At 51.1% G+C, this 22,541-nt stretch overlaps 2 protein-coding genes across 2 annotated transcripts in view; one reads left to right on the forward strand and one right to left on the reverse strand.

Annotated features, from left to right (window-relative positions):
* Positions 1-1,002, forward strand: part of Sim2 (single-minded family bHLH transcription factor 2) — a gene marked incomplete at its 5' end in the record, with an annotated part of 40,818 nt that extends 39,816 nt beyond the window's left edge. Inside the window, 1 exon segment of the mRNA XM_013504633.1 lies at positions 1-1,002.
* A 1,752-nt stretch (positions 1,003-2,754) lies between these two features.
* Hlcs (holocarboxylase synthetase (biotin-(proprionyl-CoA-carboxylase (ATP-hydrolysing)) ligase)) overlaps positions 2,755-22,541 on the reverse strand; it is a gene marked incomplete in the record, with an annotated part of 191,247 nt that continues 171,460 nt past the window's right edge. Inside the window, 5 exon segments of the mRNA XM_013504641.1 lie at positions 2,755-5,932; positions 7,450-7,663; positions 10,010-10,124; positions 13,358-13,518; positions 14,983-15,050. Of these exon segments, the coding sequence (XP_013360095.1) occupies positions 5,761-5,932; positions 7,450-7,663; positions 10,010-10,124; positions 13,358-13,518; positions 14,983-15,050 (730 nt within the window).

Genomic DNA, 22,541 nt, shown 5'->3' on the forward strand with positions numbered 1-22,541 from the left:
GCCGCGGCGACTGACCGAGCCCGCGACTGCCGAGCTCCGCCGCCGCCCTCAGGTTCGCCGCGGACGCCGAGCGGGGACGCGACCGTCGGGCCTGTCCTGCAAGCCTGAGGCCCCGGCCGCGACCTGAGGTCCCCGCCTTTGGCTGGGGACACTGGGTTTCCTCCCCTTGAAGTCAAGCTTCGGGCATCTTGCCGTGTCCCCAGGTCTGGCGACGGGTGATCCAAGGCGTTGCAACTCGCTGGCGCGCGAGGCCCCGGACAGGCGCCCCGATTCCAGGCGGGGGCGCGGGCACAGGCAGGAACGCTTCCTCCTCTGTACTTAGTTAAGGCGGAAGGTGGCATTTTAAGTTCCCTGGACACACCACTCCGCTGTGCTTACAATTCATTCATGAGGCTTACGAATTTTTTAAGTCAGTCCTTTCCTGAATACAAAAATCAGCGAAGCCCAGTGTGTGTGGGTGTGTGCCCTTCACAAACGCGTTAACAAGCGCTTACGTCCTCGGCGGATGGACTCTTGACAGCACCTTCAGAACACACCGAGTAGGGGCTGGGGATTTAGCTCAGCGGCAAAAGCGCCTGCCTGGCAAGCGCAAGGTCGTGAGTTCGGTTCCCGGTACCGGAGAAAAAAAACAAAAACAAAAACAAAAAAAACACACCGAGTAGGCATTAAATGCAAGCAGACCTGTGTGGCCAGGAATTGTCCGGGGGCGGTCAAGCTGGCTCCCCGGCGGGCCGCCGCGCATCTCTAATCCTCCGAGCTGGATCGCTGCGAACAGTGCCGGTCCGGTTAGGCGAGCTGCATGTGCAATATGGAAACGCAGTGGCCCGCACCTTGCGGGGGACAGCGTGCTAAGGGACGTCGCGAGGATGATGGACGTGTTTGAAGCATCTTCTACATAGCGAAGTTTCCTCAGTGACAACGTGTCGTGTGTACAGGTGGACAGAGATCTTTTATAAAGCACCAGCAGTGTTGGAAAAATAAAATTCCATTATTTTTGTTTCATTTTTACAGTTTCTTGCTCAGAGATGTCACCATTTAAAAAATCCGTCATGGCTGTGATTTGGGTGGCCGCGTGGCGTCACAGACTTTCCGTTTGCTCCGCGCTCCGTAAGCGCTGCGTCATTTTGCTGCTTTTTCGAAAACCGTTTACTTTTAGGAAACTCTCCCACCTTCTGGATGGAGAGGGGTTTTCACACGTTTTGAACTTCTTCCAGAATCAAAGGGCTCTCACAAGGTGAGCTGACCTTTCGCCACCCCGTGTGGCTTAGTGAGGACCCTGTTTATTCCCTGCGGGGTGTACTCGGCCTTAGGTAGCAGGGTTACAATGTGCAGGGGCCGGATGCGCACCCACTCCCGAGCTGGGGCTGGTGGAGCGTGCACCCCAGGAAGGCCAAGCGTACTGCTTTTTATGCTCCCAAGTCTCCCGATGAAACCATGGTTCTTGAGCCGCTTAGGTTTGATTAGTAGGAGACATCACCAACACTTTTCAATAAAGTACGGCAAAATGCTTTTTTGTGTCTACCTGGTTATTAACCCTTGGGGCGGCAGTGAGTAAATACAAACCCCGAAGGCTTCGGAGCAGTTCCCTAACAAAGGTTACTGCTGAGAGAACACCCTGTGCGGGCTCCCGGATGGTACTGTAAATGGGCTTCAGGGTACCATGTGCTTGGAAAAGAAAACGTGTGGTAGGGGACGATGCCGTGTCTCAAGCAACACCAGCTCTCATAGCCGAGAACAGGAAGGAAGATGCCCCTCAAGCCACTTCCACATGGCCAGGGGCCCCCCCAAAGCGGCCCCCAGTGATCGTGGCCACCTACTAGCGTCCCCTCCATCCCTGGAGAGTCCGCACCCTATGCTGATGGATGTAGCACGCTTTCATGAGTCTCTGGCAGGGAAAGAGGAAGCGTTTTAATAAGTCTATCACAGAAAATAGAGAAGGAAAACTGTAAGGGGCCCTCACATGTACCATGCTGACAAAAAAGCCAGATCAAGGGATTTGAGATACGAGCCTAATTCAGGACCAGCAGGGCCCGCCTGGGCCTCCTGGGATGGAATGCCTTTTTGTTGCTGGAAGCTATCTTCTGGAGAAGCCTTCCATTTGTATCTCTGCAGAGAAAATCCGAGGGGCTGTGTCTCCCCACCCTCCCCTTTCAGTCCTGTCAGCCATGCCCCCGCCTCAAGGTGGGAAGAGCACCAGCACCCCTCAGATAAAGTCTGCCCAGGGTCTGATTTACTGCAATGGCCAGGCAGACTGTGGAATCAAAGGGCACTTTCAAATAAAGGCCACAAAATTACAGTAGCCTATTTTGGTGAGCTGGGGTATCGAAACTGCAGGATTCACACCATTCCTAAATTTAAGTGTGACGTATAAGCTTAAGATTGCGGGGCAGATACTTTTGACAAAGATCAACTGGTTTTCACAAAAGAGTAAGAAAAATCTCTAATGAACAGAATCTAAATTGTTACATTAATTTTATTCATCTCAGTTAGAAAAGTTTTCAATTTTTTACTTCTGGGTTTTGCTAACTTTTTTAGAGTAATAAGATTTCTCTGTTGTCAAAAATACATAAAAACAAAAACCAAAAAAACCCCACCTTCTTAACATTTTAGAAATTCCTATTATTCCTTATTATGTAAAAACATTTTATTTATTTTTAAAAAATGTTTAAACATAAATAAATATACTGTTACCGAAAGCAGCTGTCTGTTTTTTAAAATGAGACTTGTGGGTTAAAAGCAGGAACGAGCCCGAGCCACAGAGAGAGCTTTAAGTTTATTTTGGTAGACTTGCTCTTTATAGGCATTGGTTTAAAGTGATTCTTTTCAGAAATGACTCTGACAAGCTGGAGAGAAAAGCAAAGGCTGACTCTTTCTAAGATGCACAGTGACGACCAGGGACACGAGCTCCTGTCCTGCCGTGGACGTGGCGCAGCCACAACAGGGCAGGGGCCCACAGCGACGCTGGGGGCTCCCGGAGGCTGTGGTCCCGGCCTCCAGGCTCCCCACCTGGGTCTCCGCCAGGCCTCAGAGGGCCCCCCTGTTCCCAAGTCAGGTCCCATTAGTGCGCTGCAGTGTCACCCGCTGGGCACAGGTCCTTCCTGCTGTGCCTCCAGCATGCCCTGCCAGCCCTCCCGAGCTTCTCCAGCAGGCCACGGGAACCCCGTTCCTACTGTGTCCTATGCACAGGTCACTGCCCTCTGACTCTAGAACCGGGTATCTTGCCTTCCAACAAAACATGGTAGATGCTCAACGCACTTTTTTTTTTTTTTTTTTTTTTTTTGTTTTTTTTTTTTTTTTTTTTTTTTTTTGAGACAGGTTGCATTATGAGCTCAGGATGCCCTTGAACTTGGAGCAATCCTCCTGCCTCTGCCTCCTAAATGCTGGCATTACAGGTGTGCACCTCCACATCAAACTTTTAATGCACTTTGAACTGGGGAATAATAATCCATGTTGTAAACGCTTGCGGTGATCCTGAGGTTAGTGGCCCTGTTTTAAAGATGACAAGAAAATGTAAAGTTTCCGTGAAGATATTAAAATTCCTGAGTGCACAAACACCCTAGTTGTTGAGTCCAGAGTAGCAGACAGAGTTCTGCAGCTCTAGCCATAAAATGCCTTCATTTTCTCTGTAAAGCAAAATTTCAAGAGTCTTTGGTTCATGTGAGGCAAAACCAGGTTTATGCATAGCGCGGCCTATTTTTGTCTCCCCCAAGACGACTGGCTGTCCTGCACACCCCTCAAAAGCTCACTTTGAGGGGCCAAGTGGCACGCACGGGACATCTCAGGGTGCTTTGACACGGCCACACTTCATCAGTTTTAATTTACAGAAAGGAAATTAAATGATAACGTGTTTTCCCCAAAGCAGAACTATCTAGAATAAGCTTTCACCTTAAAACAAAACACAGTATGTTTTTCATTAAATAATTCCCCAAAGAAATTCAAAAAAACAACCACGGCAGCTCTGAGAGATGACCTGCCTTCTGCACCGAACTCCAAAACGAAACTGCGGCGCTGGCCGGCAGAGCTCAACCTGACAACGCCCACAGGCACCTCTCAAGGGTGAGTTGGTTTTGTCATCTGGGCAGTGTGGACTTTTGCTTAAACTTGTCATTAATTCCAGAAGACCTGGCCATTTGAGAGAGAGTGATTTCTTAAGAAAAATAATCCTAATGAAACCCTTATTTGCAAAAATGACTTCTGAAGTCCTGTTACAGTTACATTTCCAAAAAACACAGATTGGGTTGGTGTACTTAACTAAACACAGTGTTTTGTTCTTCCTGTGGGGCTGCCTGCGCCTGGCCCAGGAGGACAGACTTTACACCGAAAACCACACGTTTTTGGAACTGGCCTGGCTGCGCGAGGCCTGCAAGAGGATGGCGCTAGTTTACAATGAGGGGGTTCTGTGCAAAGCTGAGGGCTGCGTGGAGCTCTTTCCACTGACTTCAGCGGGGACTGGCAGGAAGGGAGAAGAGTAAACGCAAATCGGCCTTTTGGGGCTAGAAAGGGGTGGGTGTGACCCCTGAGCTCGGGAGATAGGAGCTGCGTGGGAAAAGCACGGCGTGCACGCGGAAATGGCAAACACATCAAGGGTTCCTTTTCTCTGTTCTGCCAAGGAGACTTTTGGGACATCAGATCTGTCTTCTTTAAAAGCTGCGCACAGGCATGCATGCACACATATACACTCTTCCTCCAGACTGATGGTTTTCAGTATCAGTGTCATTTACTTTCTTGGCCACAGATGGAAAGAGAGAGCAAAAAATTAGGACTTGCAAAGCCAAGGCCATGGTGCCAGGTGTGGTGGGCCAAGCCCGTAATGCCAGGAGGCTAGGATTACTTGGGAGGCTGAAGCAGGAGGATCTCTGTGAGTTTGAGGCCAGCCTGGGCTACACAGTGAATATAAGGTCCACCTGAACTATATATATATGCGGGGGAGAGACCCTGTCTCAAAAACAACCACCAAAAGTACTATGCCATGTAGTCTACCCTCTGAGCATGCGCAGTCTTGCAGGAAGGAAGGCTCTGTATTTTGCAGTGAGCCGGAAACTTCCTTCAGAGCTCCTGATGTCCCTCTGAGTGCGGCACAAAGCACCTTTGCCTCCAACTGGCAGAGCTGGACCCACTGCTGCCCCGAGCTGCTCCTCCTGCACCCGAAGGGTCTTGGACTCGTTGGCCACGTCTTCAGGGACGCAGTAAGCTGAGCTCAGGAAGGAGAGGCCGGAGACCACGTCACACACACAGACCAGTGGGTGTCCTCGGAGCAAGGGAGCGAGCGAGGGCCTCCTCCCCCGGCTAACACAGCCGGCCTGTCCGCCAGGAATCCCGCCCTGGATGCTTCAAACACCCAGCTCACCAGCGGCCGGCACCAGAGCGCTTCTGTCGTGCTTTTCCATAGCTTAGGGTTGAAAGGCCTCCACCACCAGAAAATCATTTGAATGATACCAGTGATGTTTCCGTGTAAAAAAAAAAATTTTTCCTAATAAACCCAAATCCAAGTCCAAAGGGAGGGGGTGATTTCACAACGATGTGGGCTTCCCCTAAACTAAACCTTTCACCTGCCGACCCGCCATCTGGAAGCATCTTCAGATAGCAGTAAAACAACAAAACTGTTAAGAACCAGGAAAATAGAAAAAAATGAGAGCTAACAAATGAATTGAGGGAGGGAAGTCACCCTCGACTCCACGCTAGCTGTCAGGTCCCAGCGGAGGCGACGGGCGGTCGGAATGCTCGAGGCCCTGCAGTCCCGGCCCCCACCCGCCCGGCCCGCTACCGCCGCTTGGGCAGGATGAGGTTGCGCAGCATGTCGAAGGAGTTGCCGTCGGGGTGCACAGTCACCACCTCGCCGCCGTCCTGGAGGACCTGCAGGTACCCGGAATCGTCGAGGCCCACGATCCACACCTTCGGGCCCTCAGCACTGCCCAGACGGACCTGCTGGCCGCTGCAGAGGAAGCACAGCAGGGTCACTGGGAGTGTGACGGGAAGGCTGGCGAAATGACTGTCCCTTCTACTGAGGGGCCGAGGTCCAGGGGAGAGGACAGAGGCTGGCCATGGGGACAGCGTTCACCTCCTTGGGTCCCCTGTGAGTTGTTTTCATTACAACTAAATAACCAGGGTCAGACAGGCATGGTGGTACACGCCTGTAGTCCTGGCACTGGGGAGGCTGATGCAGGAGGACTGCCTCGAGTTAACACCAAACTGAAGTACATAGCGAGACCTTGTTTCAAAAAAGCAAAATAAAAATAAACTAAAAGGGTTATGGATTTGGACTTCGGATCCTGATCATCATGATGCTGACCCTGCCTGCCCACCCAGGGCGCCTAAGCACCTGTAATTCAGTCTTCGCAGCCAAGCCTGAGACAGAGGACGGGAGAGATTCCCTTATAAAGCTGGGCAGCATCATTCTGCTCCTGCCTCTGGAGGTCTTCCAAAAGCCACCGTTAACTTACATCCTTGTCCACAGTTTTCAGAGTAGAGAACACCTCACTCCATTTTTATTATATATTTTTAAACTTCATGTATTACTTTTTGTGGGGCCAGGGGCTCGTGCCTCCTAGGTAAGTGCTGTCCCTGAGCTGCACCCCAGTTCCTCTCACCCCAGGTATTTGTTTGGAAGAAGTTCAGACCTGCAGAGAGCTGAGCCTCGCGCTCCCCTATTCACACCAAGGACGCATTTTCTGTATTTGCTTTTTCTCTTGACCCACTTTTCCCCTGCATCAATAAAAATAAGTTCCAGGCATCGTGACGCTTGGTGCTTATACTTTAGTGCGCATCTCCCTAGTGAAACAACAGTCCCCTCCAAACCCGATCACCACACGCCCCCCGACTCAGGCAATCCGGGCTCGATACAGTGACACTGCCTGACGTACGTTATCTGCATCAGAGATACAGCACTGATGCGCACCTAACGCCCGTGCTCGATTCCCAGGGCCCATTAACATCTCTTGCGGCTGTGGCCCCGCATCTCATGACACAGCCGGAAGCCAGCTGTCAGCCTCTGTAGTCTTCTTTCATCTCCGGCCCCTCTCCGCCCTTCCCTTGTCGGGCGGGAGACCTGACATTTCTGCAGGGTGGAGGTGGAGCTTCTCAAAACGCCAGCTGCACCTGTTAGCACAGCGCAGGCCCCAGCCCAGCTTCCAGTGTGTAGGTCTTGGGTGGGAATTTGCACTTCTAATGAGTTCCCCAACGAGGCTGCCCTGCTGCTTGCAGTTCTTGCTTTGAGAACCCCTGCTCTGAGTCCCTGCCACTGCTGGGGAAGTCGCACTGACTGGATCTAGGATGCGCTCTGGGCTGGGTCTTCCCACACAGCCTATCAGGATGCCCCCACAGGGTAACCTGGTGAAGGTGGTGTCTTCTGGCTCCTCCATCCCGGAGGTGAAACGTAATTATCCAGCCAGTGTGCACCCCTTCCTGCAGGATGCTGAGCTACCGACCTACTAGAGGACCCGCAGCACTCACCTGTGTACCCAGTATTTATAGTACAGGGGCAGGACGCCGTTGGGCCCTTGGTCCTGAAACGTGTCGATGAGTCTCTCCAGCACCGTCACAGCCCTGGCAATGACATAATCAGCTCGTAAGGGCTTCAGGTCTGCCCCATGTTGCTTGTTGTGCTCTTCGATGAGGTCATTGATGCAGATGGTAGGGTTACTGTTAGTCACGTTACACCCAAAGCCTGCACAACAAACAAACAAAATGAGCGGCTCGTCACCTTGATGGCACCATCGGGTCCTCTACAGCCCCTGGAACAGGCTATGGGTCTTGTTTTTGTGCCGCCAGGGATGGGACTGCTGAGGGCCTGTGCACTTCCGGTAAGCACTCTACCGCTGAGCTGCGCCCCAGCCCTACAGCTAGAGCTTCCCTCCAACTTCCTGTTTTCTGCCAACAAGGACGTCTCAACCGTACTGCGAAGAAGGTCAGGGAGGCGAGCCACGGGACTGTGTGAAGAGTTGCTGTCTGGGACAGGGCCCCTGGTGGCATTTCTGGAGTAACAAGCCCTCCCCCAGTCCAGGCATGGGCCCGACAGAAAACACAACCTGCTTTTCCTTGTCTGCATGAATGACAGGACACACACTTGGAGACAGGGAATTTCTTCGAGGCTTAGGGAGAAACCCTGCATTCAGAGCCTATGCCTGGTCCCGGTTCCCCCGGCGGACCCACCTTTAAACCCTTTATCATGGGGAGCCCCTGGGGCAGAGGCTTGGGTGTGGGAAGGAGAGGCCCATGCTCAGGGTGCCTTTCTCCTGAGTTAACCTCAGAGGTCTTCGGGAGGAGAGGGAGACTGCAAGCAGTAGAAGGCTGAGGGACAGGCACATCTCTCGGGCCTCTAGGGAAAAAATCCCCACAATGTCAGCCTCAGGTAGAACAACGGCATTTGTAGTATCAGTGAAGGGACACTTTGTTGTTAAGGGAAGGATGGACTGGCCTCAGACTTTTAAAGCCGTATCCTGGCCATTAAAATATAAACCTGGCAGGTACAGTGGTGTAAATCTGTAATCCTAGCTACTCAGGAAGCCGAGGCAGGAAGATCTCAAGTTTGAGGCCAGCGTAAGCATTAGTGACTTAGTGAAATCTTGTCTCAAAATAAAAAACAGGGCTGGGAAAGCTTAGTGGTACAGTGCTTGCCTAGCACGGGTTCAATCCCCAGTACCACAAAAATTAAAAAATGGTGAAACACAGGCAATGTAAATTACACCTGGGAAAACAAGCGATTGCAACAGGCACAAAACTGTCTCAATTCACTCGTCGGCAGAGACAGCCCCCATCTGAAGCACCTACTGAGGGCAAGGCGTTCAATCGAGTGCTGGATAAATCCGAAAATTCTCCCTTGCGATCAGAGTTAAAACATCCTGGGGACATTAGTGACACTGGTGTCAACCTACGCTCTGTCTGTACAAGGACCAGGCAACGCCCCGCAGGCAGCTCTGACTCTCTCCCTGTGGAAGCCTCTCTCCCCTGCACCCAGCTGGCTCTAGGAATTTATTCTTAGTTCCCCGCTGAGGACGCAACACGGGAGCGCTCCATCCGGCCTGGCGGCTCAGGGAAGACAGGAAGCGCAGCGGTACGGTGCGGAGCAGCTGCCCGGGGTAGCACTGCTGGTACAGCGCTGGGGCTGCAGCCTTGTGTTCTGTGGCCAGCACTTCCAACACACGGTCACATGCTTTCTGTCCATTACTGTTTTCCGAACACCAATTAAACTCTACCGGGCAGGTTGGCGGCTGGATGACCAGAGACCTAAAAACTCAGGTTGCCTAGCAACCCATCTCCTTGCTTGATTTTCCATGTGTGAGGTGAGACAGGAATTCCTTGCCCCACCTTCGGCAGCCATCGGTAAGCTTCAAGAAGAAACTTTTTTCATGGCTGGGAAAGACCATTTAAGAATGCCACACCAAGCTGGGTGAAAGGGTGCACGCTTATAATCCCAGCACTCAGGAAGCTGAGGCAGGAGGATCACAGTGAGTTTGAAGCCAGCCTGGTACCTAATGAGTTGAAGACCAGCCTGCAGTATAAGTGAGACCCTGTCTCAAAAAGAAAAAAAAAAACCTGAAAACAAAATAAAACAAAAAATGCAAGACCAGAGGGAGAACTGTCTTATAAATTACTTTTCTGAATACAAAATGGCACATTAAATGTTTATTTCTACTATTTCAAGTTCAGCAAGAAGTAGAAGTGTAGGAGGGGGCAAGAAAGCTTGCTTGGTGTGATTCAGGCAACGCAAAACCCCTTGAAGTGCTTTCAGTCAACCTGGTGCCCTCTACATGCATACTATGGCGCAGGACCGTGGCGCCCAAGAGAACAGTTCTCTCACATGTAGACAAGCACAGACTTGTTTTGGAGGTTGGTTTTTTGAGGGACTGTCTCGCTATGTGGTTCAGGCTGGTTTTGAACTTGGTGACCCTCCTGCCTCAGCTCCTGGAGTGCTGGGATGACATGCGCCACCATGTCTGTCAAGCACAGACCATTTTAATTTTTCTGGTCTCAATAATGAAAAATCACAGAAGGAAAAGCTTTAACAACTTACCGACAAGTATGTAGAACGTCTCTCCCATAAGCGTTGAGTTAACCAGAACTCCACCGATCTTCATGAGGTCACTGTAATATATGTCATTGGGCCACTTCACCCGTAAGTTGATATCCTAGAGGAACATCTCATGTTAATAAGCAATCACAGGATGCAAAGGGCCTGGATGGCACCATCTAGGCAAAAGGAAGATGAGCAGAATACACTTAAAACTAACAGAATATAACCTCACCCTCTCCTTTTGCAGACAGCTAGCCACATCTGTGGGACAATCCAGTACTAAAGCACCTCCTGTGGGTGGAGGATGACAGCCTACACAGCATGCGTGGTATAAATCCCAGCATTCTCCCCTAACTGTACAAAAACCCTCTGAAAAGACCTAGCTGTGAGTGAAGTTCTTTGACTATCTCAGCATTAAGAAACCACCATGGAGAACCATCGAGTGCTGGGTGCAGGGTACAGGGTGCAGCAGACGACAATACCGACAGGGCCCTTCTCCCTTAAGAAGCTCCTGTTGCAGAGAAAGATGGCCCTGCTGAAGGGCTGTCCAAGAGGCAGCAGAAATGCCTCACGGTCAGTGCCAGAACGCGGCCAAAGTGCTGAGGAGGAATCGCTGTTTGAGTTATCACCGCAAGCCCTGCAGAACTGCCACCCATCGACTCGGGGGCAGAACCTCCCTTGTCAGTGGCCCATGCTGCTCCATCCTGCAGGGGTGTGGCCGGGGGCTCTGCTTGGGCCTTGGTCACAGCAGCTGGACTAAGAGTGGACACCCAGGCCTCCACCTGACCTTGGAGCAGAGACTGGAGCAGCCCAAGTGGGCTCCACAACACTGGGCTTCTCAGACCCGGTGCTGGCAGCCAGGCTGGGCCAGGCGTGGGTAGAGGAGGGCCCTAGAGATGCAAGATGGAACAGAGACCCTTGACCAGGCAAGGCTGAGGGTCAGGAGCGCAGCTGCTGGCCTCACGCCCAAGGGGCGGCCCCTGTGCACTCCTTGCTCCTGGCGCTGGGCTCAGCCCTCTTTACAAGGAAGAGACGTGGTGGCTGCCACAGATGACAGCACTGGACTCCAGCACAGGGCTTTCTGAGACTCAGCCTGGGTGTCTGAGGCCACGCGGTGTGGCCAGCTGTCCCCTCCTTCCCACAGCTCTTCCTATTCGTGCTGTCCTGAAGCCCACTGTCCCCACAGCCGTGTAGGAATCACAGCACGGAGAACCAGGGCAGCACGAGGCGGGGAGCTGCAGTGACTGCTTGGGGGCAGAACACTGTGTCTCTTTTCTGTCTGGACACTGAGTTCTCAAGGGGACAGCTGGCTGTCACAGCTTGGGAGAGTGTGACCGGAGCCTGGTGGCTGCAGAGGCAGAGGCCAGGGCTCCTCTTCCCGTGCACGGCACAGCCCCAAAGACCAGGATGTGAGGAAGCGACTCCTGCTGCGAAGAGCAGGAGACGGTGGGGTGCGGGTGACACCGCTTCGGAGTGACACAGTCAGTGCGCGAAGCGAGGCTCGCACGCCCACGGCGGTGAGTCCAGCGCAGACAGCAGAGCCAGAAGGTTCGGGCGGCATCCAGCGGGGCCTCAGAGGATGAGCAGAAGACGGCAGACAGGAGCAGGAGTGGGACGGGAGAGGCCCAGGAGCCCACGGGGCTTCGGACAGGGGCAGAGGAAGCCGGCGTAAGGCCCCGGGCCCGGGGAGCGGCAGCACGGCCGGGCTGTGTAGAATGGCCTTAATCCGTGTGCTCACGGTGGCATCTGGCGAGGGACAGGTTGGCGCCTAGAGGAGGCCACAGGAAAGCAAACTCAGCACGACTGGCACCCCCTGACCGTCGGCAGCCGTGTAGCCAGGCCACAGGGCACTGTCAAAGTCCACTTCAGACACACGAGCTTCAGCATGGCCTGGCTTCTTACGTGAGAAACCAAAAGTATAAAGAGAGAGCAAAAGGAAAGAAAATTTAAAATTAAAAAATAAGAAAATCCAATTCAAAATCAAAGTCACCTCAGGCCAACAAGGCTGACGAGGACGACTGTGACCAGGACAAGACCTCTGGGGCCTCCGCCAGCTGTGGCGCCCGGCGCCTGGCACTGCCTCTGCATGCAGCAGGGGCTCAAAGAATGCGTGCTAGGGAGGCTCTGTGGGGGGAGTCACAGCCCTGAAGAAGGAAACAGACTCACTTCATCTTCTAGGCTCAGTATTTGACCTGTTTTTTACGACTAATTATGGTGCTGCTAGGGTTAAAAAGGCCACCTGTCATGCAAGATCCTTCTGTTTTTTGGGTTTTTTGTTTTTTGAGACCGGCTCTCACTATGTAGCCAAGGCTGGCCTCAAACTCATGGTGATCCTCCTGCCTCAGCTTCCAAAGTACTGAGATTACAGGCGTGTGCTCGGTGACCTCTCTGTTTTGATGCTCCTTGGAAGCATAAAGCTCAGGTGCTGCAGATGGGGCCTGAGAGGTCAGTAACGGTGTGACAAGTCCGGGACATTGCCAGGACACGGGCATGTGATGTCAGTGACCTCAGTGCAGTGCAGGGAACATGGACATCAGAATTAGCTGTAACTGCACAACAGCAACGCTGCACGCACGCTGTGAGTTTGAGGCTGAGCTTGCGTGCGCCTGGAGGTAAGGGGAGGGCAAGGGATTCTCATCCTTTAACTGCTGGCGACAGCCCTAGTCTCTCTTGAGAGCTGTGCTTTAACATTTTGCTAGGAATCAAGATGATCACTTTGCTTTTAGCCTGACCTAGAGTCCCAGGTAGGAGGAAGGCAGGGAGGCAGCTCCTTTTAGGTCCATTTGAAATTCTCCCTGGACCGCCAAGCGGTACATGGGAAGCAGAGGAGACACTCCAGTCCCAGGCTCATCGTTCTCGTCTCCTTGTCTGTAACCACTGAGACCAGTGCATCCGGCAGTAGTGAAGACGCAAGCACATCCGTCCCTGCTGCTGGAGGGAGACAGTCCCCAGTCAAGCTGGACGGTGCTGGTCAACTAACAGCTGTGCAGAGCAGCGATGACGGTAAACAGAGGTAGGAAATGAGAAGGCTTCCGGGTCGGTAAAATAAGAAAACGCAGACAATCATTTCCTCCCGGTCCATCTTGGTGCATCCGCTGAAAGCAAAGCGGTCCTTACAGGATGTGGAGAGATCGGGCAAGTAGGCTGGAAGGGGGATCCGGGGAGCAGTGCATCCGGTGAGCCTGACGGTGCTGCGCAATGCCGAGCGCACTTTGCTACCAGCTCTGCAAAGGGCACAGGGCAGCTCCATTCCTCCGCCAAATGCGCAAACCAACGTACAAACAAAACAAGCCAAATTCTACACCCGCAAGAGGGAGGCGCCGGACTTGGTGTGTAAACCGCACATACCTGATACGCAGGAATGGACCGCACCGCCTCCACCACGGCCAGGGACATCAGGTGCTGGATGAACGGGATCCTCTGTCCCAGCTGGGACCGCAGGGGGATGGACAGCAGCACCGTAGAAAGGGCACATCCCAAGGGGCTCAGCCATGCATTTGGCCCCCGCCCTGGAAGACAGGCCGGTTGGCAAAGTGCTGCTTTACCACAGGGAAATCTCAGCCGCCCGCATAGCGCCCCGCTCAGTCACCTGCGGTTAGCACGCATCTGGATGTCCCGCGTTACTCGGTAAAAGAAAGATGCTCATCATGGTAAGATAAGCGGCTGAAAACGTTTCCCATACTTAGCATAAGCCATGCCTCCGTGAGCACATCATTTATGCTTGGGCGGTTAAGGTGGAGCAGTGTCTGAACAGACCCCGCGTTTCATCCTGACCAGACGGTCAAGGGTGAGAACAGAGGATGAAGACACTGGTAAGAAATGGCACTGACCCCGGGGAAGTGCTGGAAGCCACTCTTCAATCCCCGCTGTGGTGATAGCTGCACAATCCAGGGAATCTACTAAGAACCAGAGCTACACACTTTCCATGGGGGACCCTGGCATATGAATTTCATCTCAGTGAAGTTTTTTTTTTTTTTTTTTTTTTGGAAAGGGGCTGGCTATGCAGTTCCGGCTGGACTTGAGCTCACTTTGTAGCCCAGGCTGGTCTCAAACTCGCAATGATCCTCCTGCCTCAGCCTCCCGAGTGCTGGGATTACAGGCGTGTGCCACCACGCCCAGCGGTGAAGTCATTTTTAAAAGCTGATCCCTGACCCTAACTCTCTGAGTTGGGAGTTTTCCTCAAACTGAGGTTAGGAAAGCCAAGGCATCTAAGTGAGAAATACTGTTTGTCCAAGTTCTTCTAGAATACTTTTTAAAAATCCATCATACTGAGTCCTATATTTGATAAAATAATTTTTCTTCTTTTTGAGTTATGCTCAAGAGAAAGAAGTGGAAAACAGCAGATCTCTTCTCTCTTTGCTGCTTCTGTGAAATCGGGAAGAGCCCTGGGGCTGGAGGCACACTCGGGAGGTGGGGCCGGGTGCCAGGGGGTGCGCTGCAGGGACCAGGGAGCTGCTCCCAGCTTTGGGGAACTCCGCCCGGCAGGTGGCGGAAGCCCGGCAGCCCCTGCTGGTCTGTGGTCACTGTGGGAAGGGCACCGAGCAGTGTCCACTCCTGCAAAGCCCAGTGCTAACTGGGAGGTGTCCACGGGGGAGCAGCCCCTCCCTGTGACACTTCCCACCCACACAGGCTCGTTCTAGACCTCACAGAGGATCTTCAGGAAAACAGATGTGTCCAGAACACGTTATGATTCACACCACAAGGACAGGACCCCAGATGTCCAAGCTGTCCCCACGAATGTCAAGTGGTTAGCAGACCTGCAGTCTGAGAGAACAACTTCATTCCACGCGGGCTAAACCTTCCCACCACGGCTTCCTTCCCCCTCGCCCTGCATCCGGCGAGTACGAGCACAGAGCAGACTCCCACTCGAGTTGTCCCAGGGATCAGCACACGCAGCTCACAGGCTCTCTGGCCACCAGAGTCACAGATTTTAGAAAGCAAAATAACAGCAAGGGTAACAGAAGATGACTGACCTCTGCCCTGAGTCTGCCGGACTGCGATGGCTATTAAACCCATTTCCTGCGGCATCTCAAACATCAACCTGCAAACGGTGGGAAAACCGGTCAGCTAGAACAGGACACAGGCAGTTGGGCCCAGAGCTCAGAAAGTGGGGCAGGTCCTGTCTACCTGTGCGTGTGGGGCCCAGGAAGGACCGATCTTAGGATTTCCACAATCTGCGGAGATGCACAGCCGTGGGGAAGTCACCCTCCTTCCAGCTTTTTTTTTTTTTCTTTAAAGACAGAGTCTCACTACATAGTTCAGGCCAAACTTGAACTCACTATATAGCCCAGTCTGGGCTTCAACTTATGGCAATCCTCCTGCCTCAGCCTCCTGAGTGTTGGGGCTTCCTTCTAGTTTCTATGAGGTGAATGATGGAAAAGTAAGAACGAAAAAAATGTCATTTATTAGATGGGAAGGAAGGGTGAACCTGCCAGAGCTGCTGTTCAGTTTAAGACTTGGTTATGTTTGTTTGGAGTATCTGATCAAGTTCTTTCCTTCCCGTCTGATGCACGTACCTTCTTCAAGGGACAAATCCCAACATTTGTTTTTACTTACGGTGTGTTTCTGTTGGAACGCTGGTACACAATTGTAACAGAAGTTTCTGATTATTCAGAAAAACCAATATGGTGGCTATAAAGCCGTTTAAAAGATACACTATCCCCTGAGAACTAATTATGTTTTAACTACAGTAAATAAATCTACACCTTCTGAGAACTCAAGAGAACCCTGCATCATTTTAGGCTTCAGTTCTGCTTTTAAAATGGTTTCATGTAAAAGAATACAAACCTCCCTTTTGGGGATATGTAGAAAAGTGTACTAATCTCCCCCAAACAGGTCAAAATTAACTGGTCTTTTTTTCCCCCTAAAATGAAAAAGGACACACACACGCACACACACACACACACACACACACACACACAGGCAAAATCTCTCACTCGGAGAATTCCCTCTGAGAAACTCGGTTCTACGCAGGAGTTCTCCTCCTCCTTCCGGTGGCTGCTGACCTGCTGCAAGTGGGCAGCTTGTCACTGGGGCAGGACGTATCTGACAGGCAAGTCGGGCCTGCCCCGGCAGCCACGGGCTCGAGGGCCTCCTCGCAGTATCTGCTTTGTGGGGGGCAGAAGCGCAGAGAGCTGGTATTGTGACTCAGCGTGAAGTTTCTAATAATCAAGCTGGACGGGTCCACAGCACTCTGGCAAGACAGGGGCTCAAAGAAAAGAAAGCTGGCGCGCTGAGCTCCCATCTCTGCTCTGGGCGAAAGGCACCAGGTGGAACTTTACAAATGGCTCGTGTTCAACATGAGAGAAAAAAGCCTTCAGCAGAAAAGCAAAGCAGCACGCAGCACCCATCTCCCCATGCCCGAGTGCTTGGAGAGGCCTGCTGCCCGGTGCGCAAGCTAAGGGTAAGAAGGGCCCAGGCGGGAGATCCCAGGCCCTGTGGGCGGGGCTTGCCCGGCCCCAGCGTCCTCCCGGGCAGGCACAGGGCACCCTGGGCGAGCCCCGCATGTGCCAGTCCACTTCCACTGCACATGAAATACAGCCCCACAGGTATTTCTCTTGGACACAGTGAATAACCCATTGAGAGCGAGCGTGCCCATGCAGGCCTGAGCTCCAAGAATAAAGCGTCCTTTTCTTGTGTCGGACCAGCAGGAAAGCCTAAGAAGGATTCTTTGTCCACACGGGGAATTAACATTATCTTCCAGAACCTCTGCTCTCTCCTGGGTCGGGCAGCCCTTCACCTGGGCTCCTGAGGCTGGGCTTGGGGAGAGCGGCGAGAGAGGGGTCCGCACACCGGGAGCCCGCCGCAGCGCTCTGGATGCCAAGCGCCCTCCGGGCTCTCTAAATAAACATGTGCACAGTAGACAGTCGAACGCTCCAGCCAGCCACGGCGATGGCGGAGGGGTGGCGGGCACAGGAAAAGGGGGGTGCAGAAACCTAACCCAGACTTCTAGAACAAAGAGAAATGATTAAGGGAACATATGCACTAAACTGCTAGAGGTTTGGCAGCAGTTAACAGGGCATATTAATGAGAGGAACGAGTCTGTGCTGCTGAAGGCCAAGAGGAAATCTGCGAGGAGGGAGACAACGGGGGAAGGAGCTAATGCTTAGCCCGAGACAACTGGAGGCCGCCAGATTTATTTGTGCTATCGGAGATAACTCTGGGGGCCAAACCGCACGGCGCACGGTCAACAAAGACGCCATTTAGGAACCCGTCCGTTTTGCATTTCTGAAAACGAAGCTGCTGCAGCTAGCTTTAGCAGAAGAAAGAAGCCATAAACGCATTTCCATCCTTCCTTGACGATGCCCTGACACGAGGAAAAGGAGAGAAAAAGGAAGGGGTTACGCGGGGATTACCTCCCAGCCCCTCGCGCGTTCTCTCTTGGCTGGCAAAGGCCGTGGAATAAAAGGCTTCTGTGAGTGGTACCGAGAGGCACGCAAGAAAAGCCTCCGTCTGCACTCCTGGCACTTCCGGAGCCCTACAGGGTCACTGTGAAAGCAGCGGGCCCCGAGCGAGTACCTGAATCCCGAGGGCCCTGCCAGAGAACACCCTGACTTTCACAGGGTCATTAAGATGAGGTTTGGATAATTACGAAAATCCAGAAGACAGGCCTGGAGGAGCGAGCGAAAACTCTGGATGAACAAAAATTTAAACTCAGACTCAGTCCGTCCACTTTGGGGATCTGAACCCAAACGGGCCACATTTACCACGGTACTGTAAAAGCAGAAACTTTGAAATGACCTAATGGCTCCCGAGGGGAATAGTTCCCTGAGTTATGGGATATGAAGTCAATGGAATAATTTGTACCATTAAAAATGACAGTTATGAATGCTGTATACCAACGCGGAAGAAATGTACGCCGTAAAAATGTTACACAGAAAGGCAGGATAGAAAAATGACACACACGTTTGTTCCATCGAGGTAAAATTCACAGAAAAGAGAGGGTGGAGACTTCACAAAGTGTTAATGGTGGCTGTACTGGAATGATTTTTTTTTTAACTTTTCTTCGATTGCCTGCCTTTTAATTCAAAAATTATTTGATTTTTGTGAAAAAGCATGTTTTTTACATTTAGATATAATATTTGCAATACCCTATTCATAAATATTTCTAGGAATAAGGCCAAAAGTTCTGTTTTAAAAATAAATAAGAGGATCGAGGAATAAAAATGATCAAAATGCAGTATGTATGTGAACCAATTCCCCAAATGGATGTCATTATGCATCACATACTAATAAAATATAAAAATTAAAATTAAGAGGGATACAGAAATTTGGAAAATAAAGGTATTGATGTGAGAAAGGAGTAAACTACCCAGTTGCTGTAATAAAGTGAGTATCATAAAAAAGAGAACCAATAACAGCTATCTGCAATGTGCATTTTATTATAAACAATGAACAAGAGCCTGTCTGCTAGGAACTAGTGAGCAGAAACTCCTAAGACCAGTCTGCTCATATGAATGACAGCTTTAACAATTGCATACTTTTTACCCAGTGACTACACTTCCAGAATTGAATCTTGAACAGTATTCCGACAAGGAAACAGAGCAATTCCAGGGCATAACTATTTACAGCAGGCTACTGACACACTAAAAAAAAAAATCAGGAACAATCTATGTGGTGCATGATAAAGGAATGAAAGAAATCGTAGCATCACCAAGTGAAAACTACCCTACAGTCACCAGGGACACGGGCCAATGCCACTGGACAATATCACGTGATGTCGCAGGATACACAATCCTAAGCATAGCATGATTGCAAAGATGATCTAAAGTACACTTTTTGGGCCAGGGATGTAGCTCAGTGGCACAGCGCTTGCCTGGCAAGCACAACGTTGTGAGTTTGATTCCCGGTACCGGAGAAAAACAAAAAAAAACCCAAAACTAAGTTCAATTTTTGGTACCAAAAGAAAAAAAAAAAGAAAAAGAAAAATAATTTTTACAATTGTTAGGAAATACCCCAAGGTACAGAACACAAGTCACCCAGGTAAGTCCTTCTCATTCAAAGTCTATGTTCTTCTAGGATTCTTCACTAAAAAATCACACATAGACTATTCTACAAAACAAGTGCCTGATGACTTGCACATTTTTTTTTGTTTGTTTGTTTTGTTTTTTCTCCAGTACCGGGAACCGAACTCATGACCTTGCGCTTGCCAGGCAGGCGCTTTGCCGCTGAGCTAAATCCCCAGCCCCTGACTTGCACGTTTTTATTAGAATGATGTTTTAGATGTATAGTGATGGACATTTTTATTATGTTAAGGTTTTTTGTAAGGTGTGTATTTAGAGATAAATAAGGACACACAGTAACAGTAGTTATCTCCCCCAACGTGGTGACAGAATTATATGAGGATTTAAACTTGTTATTCTACATAATTTCTGGGTGGTAAGCTTCAAGTGACTTTTCTCTTCTTTATACTTTTTCTGAAATTTCCAATATTTCTACAACTGGACTGCACTTCTAGTCAGAAAAAAAGCTATTACAAAAGATTTATTTAAGCCCAACCTTTCTTTTGAGTAGGTTAGGTCTGATCCACTAGCTAGTGTTGGTGAAATAAGTTCCTTCTGTCCAGAGATCACAGACCTGCGATGACAGGGCAGCCTGCAACCTGCAGGACACACGCACGGTCACACCTGCCCGGCACTGGTGCCCGCACAAGGGCAGCAGGCCAGGGCCTGGTTAAAGGCCGCACACAGTCCCCTGAGGAACAGTTTGTCTCTGGAGCTCTGCTGTGGCCTTTACAAGGTGCTGCAGCTTTCTCTCAGGCAGGGACCGTCCCTGGCCCCGCAGTACATGCAGGGCGTCCCACGGCCACTCTGCAGCTGGGGCATCCTTGGCAAGTCTTCCCGGGCCGGTGGCCTGGGGGGTGCACCTCAATCCAGGTGCTTCTCAGTGCCTGGGAGAACAGTCGGCCACCAAGCAGTGCTCTTCTGTTGTGCTCTCCCCACTGACTCCCCTTTCTCAGTGCTCAGAGACACATTTGCAGGCATCCTGTCCTCATGTGTGAAAAGAACGGAGGTGGGGGGGCTCCAAGAGAACAGATGAGGGGACCCAGGCAGTCACACACTAAGGTTTACCACTTCTGTCTGAGTTTTACACAATTTCCTGGAGGATGGATTCTCCCTGGCCACAGCCCTATGTGCCTCTTGTGTAGCTGGAAGCAATGATGGCGAACCTTTCAGAGCTCTCAGTGGTAAAACACAGCCTGCTGCGGTAAACATGCCAGAGGTTTGCCACCACTGGTTGGAAGGAGAGTGGTGAACTACGTTTCAAACCATTCTCTTAAAGAATGTTCCAGCCAGACGTGGTGGTGCACACCTGTAATCCCAGCACTTGGGAGGCAGAGGCAGGAGGATCGCTGTGAGTTCAAGGTCAGCCTGGGCTACAAAGTAAGCTCAAGGCCGGCCTGAACCTTATAGCGAGACCCTGACCCAGAAAGACAAAAAAGGTATGTTGCATTGTGAGGCCAACCATTATACCTGTGTAGCATGTTTTAAGAATTTAAAAAGCTAAAATATCAAGATTTTTGCTTTGTTTTAAGGTCTCACTTGAACAACATAGTTTTTGCTTTTGCTTAAAAGCTAACTTCTAGACAGGCATACACAGCTTTGTCTTTTAAAGAAAATGGGTGGTGATTTCTGCTATGTACACCAGCTCCTCACCATGAATATAATCATTATGTAAACACATATTGCTTTGTTACTTTTCTCATTGCAGAGGCAGAATACCTGACACCCACAAGCTAGTTTATTGAGCTCCTTAGCTCACAGTTTGTCGAGGTCTCAGTCCATAACTGGCTGGCCCCAAGGCAGGGGGCGCATAGGGCAGAGGGACATGGCAGAGGAGAAACAGTTCATGCAGCAAGAAGGTAGCAAAGCAAGCAAGGGGCCCTAACAGCATTTTTCTGCCCCCTTTACCTTATCCAGAGTGCTAGGGTGGGCAGCACTTACACCCTTAATCCTAGTGCCCATAAGCCTAGCATTGCACCATGAGTCAATCCCAGCATCACACACTCTAGATCCAGCCAGCTCTGAGAAAGCCCCACTTAGGACTGCATGAGGCTTTCGGGGGACATCTAGACACAAGCTATAATACATACTAATAAAAATAAAAAGATTTTAAAACCACCACCATGTAAATGGAAGAGGCCCGTAGAAGGTCTGTGCCAGACATAAACATGAGTTCCGGGGTGGTACCGGCCTGACTTCGGACCTGGGGACAAGTGCACAGGTACAAAGCTGAGGATATCCCCAGGGAACACAGTGCTGTCCTGCAACCCAAGGGCCATCACTTCTGGGGCCCAGGACAGGCTCCAAGGACTCTGGAAACATCCTGGTAGACAGATGCAGGCAGAAACCACAGAGACCTGGCTCAAATCCTGGTGCTGATCTGAACTAACATGGAGTGGGGGACCCATCCCTCAGTCTTCGGTCACCCACCAAGTGGAGTGTTTTGCAGTTTCATGCTGGTGTGTAGGCCTGGGGACTTCTTGCTGCCAGGATAAATTGTCCTGTTATCTCCTCCTTTGGGGGATGCAAAGGGTAGAGGAGCAGGGAAGGCACAGAAGAGTGGGGACGGCGGGTGTTTCAGGACTCTATGACAATCTTAAGGATCATTCGTCTCCCTCTACCACCCCTAACCTGTGTAGCCTGCGCACCACATGCTCTCTATCTGGCCTAAGACATTTAAGGCAGCACTAATTGGGGATGCTAACCCTTTACTCGTGATGTTATGGTCTCCGAATCCACTTAGCAAAGCTATGAACAGCCGGATGAACTAGCTCTGTGGTTGACTTTCATCTGCAAGTTACAACATTGGTCAGTGATGACAGAACACATCAGTTTTGTCCACGGATTCTTCTATTATACTCTGGATTTGACACTTAAAGCACCAACGGCCTTGCATTAAGCCAACCTTTGGCATGCTTCAGATCAGACCCGCTTCCTCTTGGTGTGTAACATCTATTTCATTTAGAGAGAAAAGGGGAATTTGGGTTAACCCAGGGCAGACTGAAGACCCTTCCTTGTGGTGTTCCTCGGGAACAAGCCTCCGCCCCGACTTGTGCAGAAGGGTGCTTGCAGGGCGGCCTCCACTTGGGCCTGTTTAATTTCCCTAGTGTTCGCACGCCAATCACCATTAGCTGTCACCTTCGCCATCTCCGCCGGCACAACAGCACCCACAGCCCTGCTGAGTCACTCCACTGCTCTAGGGAAGGAGTCCTCTGGACTCTGTGTTTAGAAGGTGTCCATCTAGGAGATCAAACTGTATTGATGTGGGTCTGTAGTACTGAACCAAGATGTATATAAACCACTGTTTCTGGGGCCAGGGATTTAGCTCAGTGGCATAAGCGCCTGCCTGGCAAGCCTGAGGTTGTGAGTTCAATTCCCGGTACCAAAGAAAAAAAAAGAAATAAACCACTGTTTCTTACCGTCAATAGTGGGTGCCCAGCCAGATCCCACCTAAGCCTCACGCAGCTGAGCAGCCCCTCCTTCACAGACAAGGGCGTGCCCTCAGAAAGCAAGCCCACTTCTGTAACTGC

The sequence above is a fragment of the Chinchilla lanigera genome, unplaced genomic scaffold (assembly GCF_000276665.1).
Source record: "Chinchilla lanigera isolate Chin_1 unplaced genomic scaffold, ChiLan1.0 scaffold00006, whole genome shotgun sequence".
Classification (NCBI taxonomy): Eukaryota; Metazoa; Chordata; class Mammalia; order Rodentia; family Chinchillidae; genus Chinchilla; species Chinchilla lanigera.